The 14,373-nt window shown below is 38.5% G+C and overlaps 1 protein-coding gene across 1 annotated transcript in view; it reads left to right on the top strand.

Moving 5' to 3' along the window:
- Positions 1-850: 850 nt before the first annotated feature.
- KMO (kynurenine 3-monooxygenase) overlaps positions 851-14,373 on the top strand; it is a 55,293-nt gene continuing 41,770 nt past the window's right edge. The window contains 1 exon segment of the mRNA XM_027122462.1: positions 851-1,175. Coding sequence (XP_026978263.1) covers positions 1,101-1,175 — 75 coding nt within the window. The 5' untranslated portion in view covers positions 851-1,100.

Genomic DNA, 14,373 nt, shown 5'->3' with positions numbered 1-14,373 from the left:
GAGAGAGAGAGAGAGAGAGAGAGAGAGAGAGAGAGAGAGAGAGAGAGAAAGAGAGTGCTGTTTACAGAAGAGTAGGGAAACCCAGACACCAAAACAGTGGATGTCTCTGGGCAGGAGAAATAGGTGGCCAAGGGACAGGATTAGAAGAAAAATGACTATTCACTGTATACCCTTTTGTGCCTCTTGTATTTCATACCATGTGAATGTAATATTACCTATTGTAAATAAATAAATAAAAATTCCTAACAACTTCTTCTAGCAACTCTAACCATACTTATCCACAAGGGTCACTATTGAATGATGTCTAACTCTAGTTCCTCACCAGGGAAAAACCGTTCTGAAGTCTGTCTGCCCTCACCAGGGAGAAAGCATCTTCATTTATGTTCTTACTTTATTTTACACATCATGCTCCATTTTAAAGAAACCCTCAATTCAAAAATATGCACAAAAAATTTAAAATATGCTTTTAAAATGGGGTTAAAGAAGACAAAGAAGTGGAAAGATAATATGAAACCATGAGTGAATTTATAAAAAGCATAATATTAACCATCTCCCCTAGAGTTAATGCACAAATTAGATTCTAATGTTTCTAGCATTTGATGCAAAAAAAGACAATCCATGAAGACCATTTAGCTGAAATTCCTGACCAGTCTTAATAACAAGAATAATCCACAGATCAATTATGAAACCATGCCATCTTCCTAAGAAAAGTGTAAGATGCTCTGGGACATGAGACCAGGGAAGTATCATTCATGGTTAGTCATGGATGAAAATGAAAGTAAGAATACACAGTTTAGAAAAGGAAGAAGAAAAGCTGTAAAACTGTGCTTTAAAAATTCTGTTTTACACATAAGATAGTGAGTAGCTTCACTTGTCTGGATTTTTCAAATTTTGATTATTGCAATGAATTCCCTTTTTTCCTAAAGTTGAGCTGATTGTCCTTTGGGCAACTAACGGGTTAAATGCTACCTTCTAAGTTCAAGGAAAATTAGCCTTGCTCAAATAATGCTGCTGGCTCACAATTGCAGGGCTTTGGGCAAAGACCGGAGGAAATCAGTGTGTAGGAGACAGTCTTCTCCGTGACAAGACCAGCAAAAATTATGGAAACCACTTTGGCAGTGATGGATTCTTCTGATATTCAAAGGAAAAACATAGCTGTCATTGGTGGTGGCTTGGTAAGAATCTCTTTGGATATATTATTCCTGTTAGCAGTATTATATTAATTATCATTACTCTTTTTTATTTGTTTATCAGAGATTAACTTCTTTAATTTTTTTCTTCCAGTTTTATTGAGGTATAATTGACATACAACACTGTATAAGTTTAAAGTGTACAGCATAATGATTTGACTTATATACATCATGAGATGATTGCTGTAATAAGTTTAGTGAACATTATCCCTCATCTCATACAGATACAAAATAAAAGAAAAAGATCTTCTGTGATGAGAACTCTTAGGATTTACTTTCTTAACTTTCATATATAATATATAGCAGTATTAATTACATGTTGTACATTACACCCTTAGTGCTTATTTACATTATAACTGTAAGTTTGTACTTTTTGACCACGTGTTTGTTGTCATACAGAGATACTATATAATTATTGACTATATTCCTCACGATGTACAGTTCATTTATCTTGTAAGTGGAAGTTTGTACCTCTAATCTTCCTTACCTATTTCACGTATTTTAATGATTATTACTAATCATTTGTAAGGATTGTTCACTTTCTTTTGAAACTTTTCTGATATTTAAATACACCTTTTTAAAATGTGGTATTAGTTTAGTTTGCTCTTTTCTAGAAAAGCGATTTTATTTCCATTAAATACAAAAGTGTCTGTTTTCCCCTGCTTTTTCAGTACAGCATTTTTAAAATAGAAAATAAAGCAAATCGAATTTGATTAATCCCCAAATTGGCTACTCTTTAAAAACAGATTATTAGTGTAAATAGTCATTTTAATCAAAACATTTGCCCCACTTTGGTTAATAACTCAGTTTATACTGTCTAATAAGAATAAAAGGGTCAAGAAACATGAAGTTAATGCAAAACTATCATGTTGAATGTTCACTAGTTATCTGAGTACTTGGGAGTAAAACCTGTTTAGTCACCTTATTTGGCTGGCGCAGTGGAGCTGGTCCTAGGGTGGTGAAGTTAGGCCTCCTCTCTCACAGAGCCGGTGAGATGAAGGGGCTGAGATGGCCCACATTTAGCAAGAGGTAGGAGGGGGCTCTCCTCTGCTCTGTCGTTATTATATGAAAGCTAGCTCTGCTTAATGTGGGGCTGCATCAGCTAAACTGTATTTCCCCTCCCTTAGCAGAACTCCTATTTTGGAGTAAAAATATCCCCATTAGTTAAAGTTTAATCATTTTGGTTTTGCTTTTGGTCTAATGATTTGCAGGCCTTTAGCTCATTCATTCATTTACTCAACAAAAATTTATTAAGGGCCTAATATGTGCCAGACACTGTTCTGGGTTGTATATAGATCAGTATATTTTATATCGCACATAGAGTTATACAGTTTGTACTAATTCTGACTTTTGTTTTGCCTTCTTTCTTGTGTTTTCCCCAAAGTACGATGATAGTTCTAACTTTTCTGGTTCTAAATTTCAAAATGCTAAGGAAGGCTACCACATGTCTTGTTGGCCAATGCATGTGACATGTGTCATCATTTCTTATTACTTCATACCAGGCTTCAGTCCAGTTTTTTCCTTTCTAAATTTTACATAAAAGGAGAATTCATGTATTCAACAAAATCTTATTGGGTGCCAGCTATGTGCTAACATTGCTTTAGGTACTAGGGAAACAGTGGTGAACATTCAGGGAGGAGAAAGACAATGGAGAAGAAAACGAATAAATAAATTCGGTGAGACCTAAGCACTATGAAAGAAATGCAAGCAGGGTAATGCGGTAGTGTCTTAACGGGTGTCCATTTAGAGTGTGCTCAGGGGCAGCCTTTCTGAGGGGGAGGCATATGACCTGAATGATGAGAAGGAAGGAACCATGCGAAGGGCTACAGAAAGAGCATCTTGGGTAGATGAACGACTGTCCAAAGAGAAACACTGAGGCGATAGATAATGGGCTGGGCACTTTCTTGGAGCAGACAGAAAGGCAGAAAGAATGAGAGTGGAGAAGAGTAGCTGCAGAGGCTGGGGAGAATGAAATAGCCAGAGATCCTAGGATCTTAGAGGGCAAGGCAGACAGATTTTATCCTAGACACAATGGAAAACCATTGGAAGATCTTAGGTAGGAAAGCAAGCTGCGATTTTAAGATTCTTTAGGCTGTTATGTAGAGAAGAGTTGGGAAAATTGTAAGAAGACCAGATACACCAGTTAAGAGGCTGTTGTGTTTGTCCAAGACTTGGACTAGGGTGGCAGCAGTGATATATCTTAAAATGTCTTAGAAGTCCAAGGGGAGATAACAAATATGTGATTGGATATATGATTTTGGAAGGCATAAAAATGGGTATCATCCACAGATTTCTCCCCGAATAACACTTGAACTCTTCATCATGTAAACACGTCATTATCTGTGCATGCATACATACATGTGCTAGAAAATAGAAGACATGAATTAATACACGTGTATTAACAAGCAACTAAAATTCCTCTGCAAAGGAATTCTATTTACCTTATTGCTCAGGTCCATGCCTAGGAATCATGTTCTTTTTTTCATTTTATGCAAATCCCATTCCTCTTTCACTCTACCAGTAAGCCTTGGTGGCTCTATATCCAAGATATATTTCAGTTCTGGCCATTGCTAACATCCTAGTCCAGGCCATCAACATCCTTCATCCATAGTCCTGATTTCCTCCTAAGTGGTCTCCCAGCTTCTACTCTTATCCACAGGCAGTTACACAGCTACCACTTTTAAATCATTAGTGTGATAATTATCACTGTTTGCTTAAAACCTTCCAGTGGTTTCCCATTACAAAAAAAATAAAATCCAAACTCCTTACCAAAGGCCCTACAGGAACTGAGCCTGTCTACCTGCCTGGCCTCATCTTTTCCCTGTTTTTTGTTTTTTTGTATTATTTATCAGTATCTGAACTTATACACTTTATTTGTTTTTGGTAAATAAAGGTAAACTCTTTATTAAATATCTACTCCAACTAGGATATAGACTCTTATGGCTGGAACCATACCTAACATTGCTTAATGTCATTATTTAGTTAGTATTTGATGGATGAATGAATGAGAGGAATGAACAACTCTTCTTAATGATATGAAGGTAAAAGAAATTTCATATTGGATGGAAGTCTGAATATTGAGGAAATTACGAAAAAAACCCATTGATTAAATAGAGCAATTCAAGAAGGTTAAATTCAATACATAAAGGACAAAATTATTTTCTTACCCATCTACTTCCTTGCATCTTCACTGTTGTGGCCTCTCCCGTTGCGGAGCACAGGCTCCGGACGCGCAGGCTCAGTGGCCATGGCTCACGGGTCTAGCCGCTCCGCGGCATGTGGGATCTTCCCGGACCAGGGCACGAACCTGTGTCCCCTGCATCGGCAGGCGGACTCTCAACCACTGCTCCACCAGGGAAGCCCCCTTGCATTTTTTCCCCCACCTTTCCCATACTCTTCCTCCCCATGGACTGATCCTAATCCTTTATACTGTCTACTACATTAAAGACTCTCTCTGGGCCCCAGGGGAAAAAATGAAATGGAGCTGAGAACCTTTACTCGAAGTCCAAAGAATATAGTGAACGTATTTTTTTCCCAATGGTGCCTTGTCTAGTGAAAGATTACCCTTAGAATTTGTCTTTGCTCTAGTATAGTGATTATCTGATTCTGTGATTAACCAGTTGATTTCTGTTCTTTGAAGACATGTCAAGTCCAAAAGGTCAGAAGGAGCCAATAGATCAATGAAAGAATCTTACTCAGCAACTAAAGGTGAAAGAAACTGTAAACCATGGTCATAAATTGGTGAAAGTTGAGCTATTGAAGAGTGGAAAAAGATGTTAAAACAGTTTTTCAAGAACGTTAATCTGGATATTTAGCAAAATGAATGTATTGGCTTAGTTATCTTCCTTCTCGTGGGAAACACTGCTCCCAACCCCTTCCCCTGCAATGGTCATTACCTCCCCTTCCCCTGCAAGGCACACAGAGCTTTGCTTGCCTTTCTCACAGACTGCATTCTGTGAAAGTTATAGATATGCAGAGTGTATTCCCCATAGAAGGTTTTTAACTTCATGAGTCTAAAGATTTTCTTATCTTTGGGTCCTGCTCCCTTTCCTTTTATGAAGGTTATCCCAGTGCCTTATACTGTCAAACACACTAAAATATTTTGTGTGCATGAGTTTGCTTTCAGAACAAAATGGGGGATCATGCTCTTAGAAGTTATGGACAATTAAAAGAAAGACAATATTTTTCATCAGAATGGAATCATAAGGAATGCAGTCCTTTGAAGGACTAATTTGAAAAACAATCTCTACTTTTCAGGCTGGAAGGAGTTTTACAGTTTTCCAATTCTAACAAGTTGACCTAGCGGAAAAAACTGCCACACAAGCTGCCTTACTTTGTGTTAGAGTGAGGTGTGTTTTCTTCCCAAAGCGACAAGCCAGAGAAGTCAAAAGAAAGGCCATCTATCCTGCACATATGTCCTTAAGATATGTAGGTATTCAGATCCTTGGTATTCAGAAATGCTGCTTCTGAGGTGACTATTTTCAATGTTTACAGGTATGATGAAAATGACCAGAGATTTCAGTGACAACTACAGCTACTAAGCCCTCACTTTTTGGCTGAAGTTTAAGAGTTTTAGCTGAAAGGACTATTAAGCATTCCAGCCTTAGCTGCAGCCTTCTGTTGAAGTATGTGTGCATTGTTCCGGCACACACTTTGAAGATGTATTTTAGGGCAATATTGAAGCATTTCTTTTGTCTCCCCTGCTGACAAGCAACCCCACTCCATTCTCCCTATGTTTGACCCAGCAAAATTCTCCATTAAGAGCTATTTAGAGGGTAAAGTCATTCAAAACATCAGGGTAAGGAGAGTTGTGCATTTTATGACTTACTGTCGTTAATTGTGCCCTCTCCCCTAGTATTCAAGTCATTGCCTTTGAAACTGCTTGACCTTGATTCTATGAGAGGTTGTGTCTCACTTCTATAGATGATAATTCTGTCACAGATTTATAGGCTCAATTTAGTCCTGATACCAAATTGGCCCTAGATGGTGCTTTCTGCCCCTTCTCCCTAGGATCTTTCCCCTCAGAGCTCACTCTTCACTCAGCTCAGTTGGACAGAAAGAGCAGAAGACAGTGAAGAGGAGGAGAGGCTGCAACCAGCTGGAAGCCCAAGAAATCCTACCCTCTCTGCATCTTGTTTGCTTCATCATGGGCTAAAACTAGGTCCCTAGATCTTTTTTTTTTCCTACTTGTTTTATTTTTATTATTTATTTATTTATTAACATCTTTATTGGAGTATAATTGCTTTACAATGGTGTGTTAGTTTCTGCCGTATAACAAAGTGAATCAGCTATACATATACATATATCCCCATATCCCCTCCCTCTTGCGTCTCCCTCCCACCCTCCCTATCCCACCCCTCTAGGAGGTCACAAAGCCCCGAGCTGATCCCCCTGTGCTATGCAGCTGCTTCCCACTAGCTATCTATTTTACATTTGGTAGTGTATATAAGTCCATGCCTCTCTCTCACTTCTCTCCAGCTTATAATTACTGCTCCCCGTGTCCTCAAGTCCATTCTCTACGTCTGCGTCTTTATTCCTGTCCTGCCCCTAGGTTCTTCAGGACCATCTGTTTTTTTTTTAGATTCCATATATATGTGTTAGCATACGGTATTTGTTTTTCTCTTTCTGACTTACTTCACTCTGTATGACAGTCTCTAGATCCATCCACCTCACTACAAATAACTCAGTTTTGTTTCTTTCATGGCTGAGAAATATTCCATTGTATATATGTGCCGGTCCCTAGGTCTTTTAATTCTACTATTATGCTGCTTCTTTTTCATACTTCCTCACTCACAGATCGCTATCTTTGTTCTCAATGTAGTCTTCGTAAAAACAGAAATCAAATGTCACCCAGAATTTTTACTTTCTATAAAATAAATATTCTAGACACATACAAACCATCAAATGTTTCATAATCTTTGGTCAAGGTCTATATATAATTCCATGTATAGGTCTATATATAGTTGGTTCAAGTGTCTACTTTTTATTTTATGCAAATATTGATGAGACAAACCATGTAAATAACTTAATTACCTTTATTATTATTGTTGTTCTATTAATATTAAAATAAAACTCTATTCAGTCCACTCTTATTTTCTGCTCTTCAGGCACTAAAATCTGTGTATGAAAAACCTTTATTACTGCCCTGATATCTAGCAACTTCTACAAACAGAAGTAGAGTGGATTTATTTTGTGACCACAGACATCATCCTGCGGTTGCTCAATGGCTAGGGACAAGTTTTCATCTCACTCTACCAGCTTTCCTCAATCTCTTTTGTAATTTTGCTGTGCTTCATTTCCTCCCACTGAACAAGCTTTCTTTCAGCTATCTCGCTCAAGTATCTATATTTCTCTAACACACCAGACTAACATTTTGAGATTTTTTTTTTTGTTTTGCTATCCTGATGGACTTCTAAGTTGCCTCATAAATCCTGTTCTCACCTACATAAAACAGAATTCCTTGCTCAGAGTTTATTTCATTTGCTACCTGATGAGCAGTACCTGGAATGGAACCAGTAACTCTAGACAGATCAAAGTATTATTAACTCCCTGCAAGGAACGTGTTTTGCTTTCCTTTTCATTGGTTCCGAAATACTCTGTTTGTCCATCTGTCCATAAACATCTATCCATCCACCTATTCATCTATCTGTCCACTCAAAGAGAAAAGAGCACTCCTCCACTGTTGATGATAATCTAAATTGGTACTTTTTTCTGGAAGACAATTTGAAAAAATACATGCTGATTGTCTTAAAAATAGGGGAGAATTGTGGAAAGCAGCATCAGCTCTCTCTCTCGAAGTCAGCCTCAGCAAGGCACTGCATTTAGAGGAACGATCGTCCTTCAACCTGAGGGGAATTAAAAGCATTAGAATCTTTAACGTGGTCTCCCCAAAACACCAAATCTGGAATATGTTCAAAACCTGTAACAAAACCTTCTAAAAATCTCACTCACTCTCAGTCTCTTTCATGTACTTTGCAGCTATTCCAAAAACAAAACCAAAGAAAATACAGCAAACTCCTCCCACACTCCAGGCAATCAAAATCATCTCCACTTATCTCAGATTTTCTTCTCCCTCCTTTCTTGTTACCCTGTTATATTTATTCCATTCCCCCCTGGTACTAAGGCCTAAGAACCAATGGGGCAGACAGAAAGAGGGTGTAGATCTCAGAAGTTTCTGAGAGTTTGGTCCCTGCCACTAAAACTTGTGCTTTGATGGACCATTTCATTACTGTGATTTTATCAAAAGAACTCAGTGGGCACCATGCAATCATTTATAATCCTAAAAAATTAAAATAACTCAAATGTACAAATATAAGGGCATTGCATACAATGAAATGTAATGCAACTATCAAGTATTATGATTTAAAATATTTTATGACTTGGAAATATATTCACAGTATACAATTCATTTTTTAAAGGAAATTATGAAATAAAATATATATCCTGCTACCATTTTTAAAAGAAATATCGTTTGCTTTACATACATAGAAAATCTTAACACCAGTTCTCCCTGATGGTAAGATTGTAGGAGATTACATTTTTCTTCATGTTTATCTGTATTTTCTAATGTTTTATTAAAAAATGTTAAGGTTTTTACTAACTATCAGGTCTGTACCAGAAATAGAAAGATTGATAAAGTACAAGCCATACACCACATATCATTATTCCCTGGGCACTCACAGCCTGGTGGGAAAGTCAGACAGGAATGTAAATAAATAATTTAGTTAATTATGAGAGACGTTAAAACACACATACACACACACACACACACACACACACACACACACACATATACATCCATGGAATTAAAGAAGAAAAGACAAGTCTTTTGGAGTAAGAGAGATACTGAGAGAAATTGCACAGAGGACATGAGTCTTGAATGAAGGCTAAAGCAGAAAAAAATAGTCCAGGCAAAGGGAACATTAGATTCAAAGGCACATAAATATAAAAGTGCATGGCATATTCAGGAAATATACAGTGACTTTGGTATACCTCTTACAGATAGTACAAGGGAATAGCAAAAAATGAGCTGGAGAGAGAGGCTGGGTTCCCATGTAAAAGTCTTTTATGCCATGTTGAAAATTTGGGACTTTTTCCTAAGGAGCCATTAAAGGATTTTAAGAAAGAAAATGCATCATTTGATTTCTGTTTTAGAAGATAACTAGCTCTGGTGGAAGTATGGCTTAAATAGGTAGAGACTGGGGGGGAGGGAGAGTTATTAGAAAACTTGTAGTAGTTCCAGTGAAGGGTAATGGCATAACATACACAATTCTAGCAGATGGAATTGTTACAAAGTATGAAGACCTTTTTTAAAAATATATTTATTCATTATTTATTTATTTAGGCTGCGCTGGGTCTTAGCTGTGGCATGAGGGATCTTTGTTGTGGCACATGGGATGTTTTGTTGCGGCACGTGGGATCTTTAGTTGCGGCATGTGGGATCTTTTTTAGTTGCAGCATGTGGACTTCTTAGTTGTGGCATGCAAACTCTTAGTTGTGGCATGCATGTGGGATCTAGTTCCCCAACCAGGGATCGAACACAGGCCCCCTGCTTTGGGAGCTCAGAGTCTTACCCACTGGACCACCAGGGAAGTCCCTGAAGACACTTTTATTTGCTTATTTCAGAGTAAGTACAGTTAACAGTCTTGTTCTTCTCATTACATTGCTATGTTCAAAGATCAAATTCTTCAGAGATCAAGCTATAGTTTCATGAGTAGGAGGTAGTAACAGACTTTACTAAAGTCTGTTTGGTGACAGACTCATAAACAAACAAACTCTGTGACTCTTAGGGAGAGTTTTATATGCTTCATTATGTTGACACTATGGGTCAACATAGGTGACACATGTTTAACATTACATTATCAGATTAATTTCAAACACATTACATTAAAAGGCATAAAAGGTATGACATGTTTATAATCATGTTGCCTCTTCCTGTCAAAGTCAGCATTTATAAATTAAAAGGTACAGTTTTCTCATGATCATTGGACACTTGAACGATCATTGCTGAAGAGGTCACATGGGAATCAGCAGAAAGTTAATGAATCCTATTACAAAAAGCCACACCTGCTGAATGCTGAGCTTATCTCACTCACATTTATATAAAAGAAAATTTCAAATTATCTTTTAAATTGGTAAGTTAGGCATCAATATAATGGGCCAGCGTGAGTCAAAGCATATGACCTTTAAAGAAGGAAGTAATACAAGAGGAAGTAGAGAAATGGAAGAACAATAAATTGGGTAAATACATAATTACATAACCTAGGAATCTCATCAGAGCTCTGTTTAAGCAAACAGGCTAGAGCAGTTGTTAATAAAACATTTAATTTACAAATTATTTTATGATCAAAACTGTTTACTATTGTGGACTATTGGTGTTTCAAAAGAAATATAGAGATTTTTCATAATTGTCCATGTCATTAATAGAACTGTCTTAGCTCTGTCCAGGCTTAACTCTAAGAACTGGCATGAAAACTGCTGATTGCTCCCAGGAGTCTAACCCTGCCTAGTTTCTTCTCTCCTCTCACCACCCTCCTCCCCTATTGATTTACAGGAACCAGCTGTGCCTTAACCGAGAGTTTGTGGTATGCTCAGAATGATGTACACACATTTTCCTTTGCATTTATATCTTTATGTCTTGCTAGCCTTTTTGCCTGTGTAACAACTAAACAAGGCACTTCATTCCTGATTAAGTGCATTTTACACAAAGTAAGAAGGAGAAATAAAGTTAGAGTCTGAAAAGTACTTTATTAGCCATGTTAACTAATCCTTCTAGTTGAATTTATGTAACATCTACCAATATTTTTTCTTTTAATTTTATTCAAACCTTAGTTATACAGAATTGGACACCTTATTATGACTGGTCTTGGAGAAGGCATTTTTGTTTATTCTTTTGTGTGTTTATTAATAATAATAAGCAGCAGTACTTTTGAACTCGCCACTCAACCTGGAATTGATACATTGAATGACTTATAACAGCCTCTGTGCTTCTCTCCCACCCATTACATTGGCCTGAATCTCGTGTTTATCATTCTCTTGATTTTATATATATAAAAGTTTTATGTATATATGATATATGCTGATCATATATATACACACATAAATAATATGCTCCTAAAAATATATACTTCTGGTGCTTCCCTGGTGGCACAGTGGTTGAGAGTCCACCTGCCAATGCAGGGGGGGGCGGGTTCGTGCCCCGGTCCGGGAGGATCCCACGTGCCGCGGAGCGGCTGGGCCCATGGGCCGTGGCCGCTAGGCCTGCGCATCTGGAGCCTGTGCTCTGCAATGGGAGAGGCCACAACGTTAAGAGGCCCACGTACTACAAAAAAAAAAAAAAAATTCTATAAAATATATACTTCTAAAAATTGTTATATACATGTATCTGTGGTTTAGTTGTAGTTGTCTTTATTATATGAGCATCACGCAGTATGAAGTCATCTGGGACATGTTCTTTTTACTTGTAGTGTTACTAATATATTCATATTGTAGTATTTTATTGTGTAAATATACCATAATTTATTTGTCCATACCTCTGTGATGGCTATTTAGGCTGCTTCCAGTATTTCGTTTATTTTTAGTTATGAAAACTGTGGCTCTGGATATCCTGGCATGTGTCTCCTGGAGTTTCTCTTGGGTATATGCCTTGAAGAGGAATTGCCGATTTGTCAGTTATGTGAATACTCAACTTGAGATCATTGCAAGCAATGCATAATAGATCCTATTGGCCCTCATCCTCTCTAGCCCTTGATATTTTCATGAACCAAGATTATATTTAACCCTATTGTGTCCATATCACCTGAGGTTCCTTCTTTTCCTTCTACCTCATGAGGAACCATTTATACATGCTCAATTGGTAAACACAAGAAGTGTTAGAGAGGTAGAGATCAACACTTCCAACCTTAGAAAGGATTGAAGGAGAATCTCCATCTGAGTCAGCTTCATCTCCCAAGATCCTGGAATCAAATTTTGGTCAAAGAAAAGTAACATAACAAACCCATGAAAGTAGACCATTGGCCCACCATTGGCTTGGAACTGAGCCTGTTCTGAACTCAGTCACTGAGACTCTTGTTTGTATGTCATTTGTTACAGCTCATTTACTCTATAATTCAAGTTGAATTCCCAGGAAACAGATGAATGGATTTCTTGCTTCTGAGTCTCAGTTTCTCCACTTTTCTGTCATTGTCACCAAAGGCAAGTTCGTCTGCCTGACACACAGTGAGGCCAAACAAACCAAAATGTTGGAGTTTGGAGCAGAGGAAGATTTATTGCAGGGCCATGCCAGGAGACCGTGGCTCGTGCCCAGAAAACCCGGAACTCCCTGAAGGTTTCAGCAAAGCATTTTTAAAGGCCAGGTGAGGGGTGGGTATCGCAGGGTATGTGATCAGCTCATGCACAATTCTCTGGTTCGTTGATAGTGAGGTAACAGAGCAGTGTCACAGGGGTTAACATTATCAATCCTTAGGCTTCAGGAGGTGTGGGGGCTGTGTGCTCATGGTCACCAAGTAGTTAACACCTTCCATTTGGTGGTGGGGGGGAGGGGTTCATATCTGTAAAACAACTCAGGAAGTGTGCATCAGATACTATTATCTAGGTACTTCAGAGAACAGCTAAAGCAGAGGACATGGAGGAAGGGCATGCCCTGGGATGGCCCTAAAGGGTCCTGCTCGGTTACACAATTTCCCTATATTAGGTTCACTGACCTTTCATTGTTTAGATTGTGGCTTGTGTATCCTACTGTCTTTCTCCCTGGTCTGTTTTCCCAGTAAGAAAAACTCATTTCTAAATTATTTCCTCTAGCCTCATTCCAACTTTCCTGACCCAGTTGGTCTCCTGATCAATATCCTTCCCCTGTCCTGCTTTCCACAAACATAAAAGAAGCAGTTATGATTATAATACTGTGAAAGAAAGAGGAGTTTCACAAACCTTTCTCTTTTCCTTCAGTGAGACTTATTCTATCTAGCCTTTCTATTTTTTTCCCTAATGCTATAGAGCAATTTAGCCTTGGGAAGAAATTTTATTGTATGAACTTTAGTTAGCTTACAGTTTTTCTTTTCCTTGATACAACTTACTACTATTGCCCTTACTAGATATTCTTTAACACACATGTGAAAGGAAGATAGGCAGGCAACTTTTCATAAGCTGGAAGAAATCAGGGGAGGAAAAAAGGGAATTAAGAAGATCAAAGGAGGGCTTCCCTGGTGGCGCAGTGGTTGAGAGTCCGCCTACCGATGCAGGGTACACGGGTTCGTGCCCCGGTCTGAGACGATCCCACATGCCGCGGAGCGTCTGGAGCCTGTGCTCCGCAACGGGAGAGGCCACAACAGTGAGAGGCCCGCGTACCGAAAAAAAGAAAAAAGATCAAAGGAGCTGTGATTAGTGAAACACAAAAGAGTCCAGGGCCTTGCTGGAAAGGTGTGAAGAAAGGCATGAAAAAGATATTAAGACACACAGTTTTTTATGCCAAGCACCAAGTCATACTGTCAGCTGAGATAGCTTGATCACTGATGAGAAAATGATGACAATACAAGGTGAAGTCACTTCAGACTGAGGGATTAAGAGGGAAGCAATTTGTAATGATCTCTTCAGACACACCAAATGTTAGCAAGTAATGTGTTCTCAATTTAAGTAGTGGCTACACAGGAAAAAATGGTTTGCTTATTTATTTATTTACTTACTTTTTTTTTGTTTGGCTGCACTGGCTCTTTGTTGCTGCGCACGGGCTATCTCCAGTTGCGGCGAGTGAGAGCTACTCTTTGTTGTGGTTCTCGGGCTTCTCATTGTGGTGGCTTCTCTCGTTGCGGAGCACGGGCTCTAGAGTGCGCAGGCTTCAGTAGTTGTGGTGCGTGGGCTTAGTTGCCCTGCAGCATGTGGGATCTTCCTGGACCAGGGGTCGAATCCGTGTCCCCTGCATTGGCAGGCAGATTCTTCACCACTGGACCACCAAGGAAGTCCTTACTTACTTATTATGAGTATATTTTTTAGAACAGTTTAAGGTTCACAGCAAAATTAAGGGGAATACAGAGATTTCCCATATACCTCTGGCCCCATTATCAACCACCCCCACCAGAATGGTATATTTGCTGCAGTTGATGAACCTACATTGATACATCATTATCACTCAAATTTCATAGTTTACCTTGTTCACTCTTGGTGTTGTACATTCTGTGGGTTTGGATAAATG

This window comes from Aethalodelphis obliquidens, unplaced genomic scaffold (genome assembly GCF_003676395.1).
Source record: "Aethalodelphis obliquidens isolate GAN/ISIS:26980383/991018 unplaced genomic scaffold, ASM367639v1 scaffold24, whole genome shotgun sequence".
NCBI classification, from domain to species: Eukaryota; Metazoa; Chordata; class Mammalia; order Artiodactyla; family Delphinidae; genus Aethalodelphis; species Aethalodelphis obliquidens.
The sequence above is the reverse complement of the archived record's forward strand: the minus strand, read 5'-3'. Positions and strand labels throughout refer to the sequence as shown.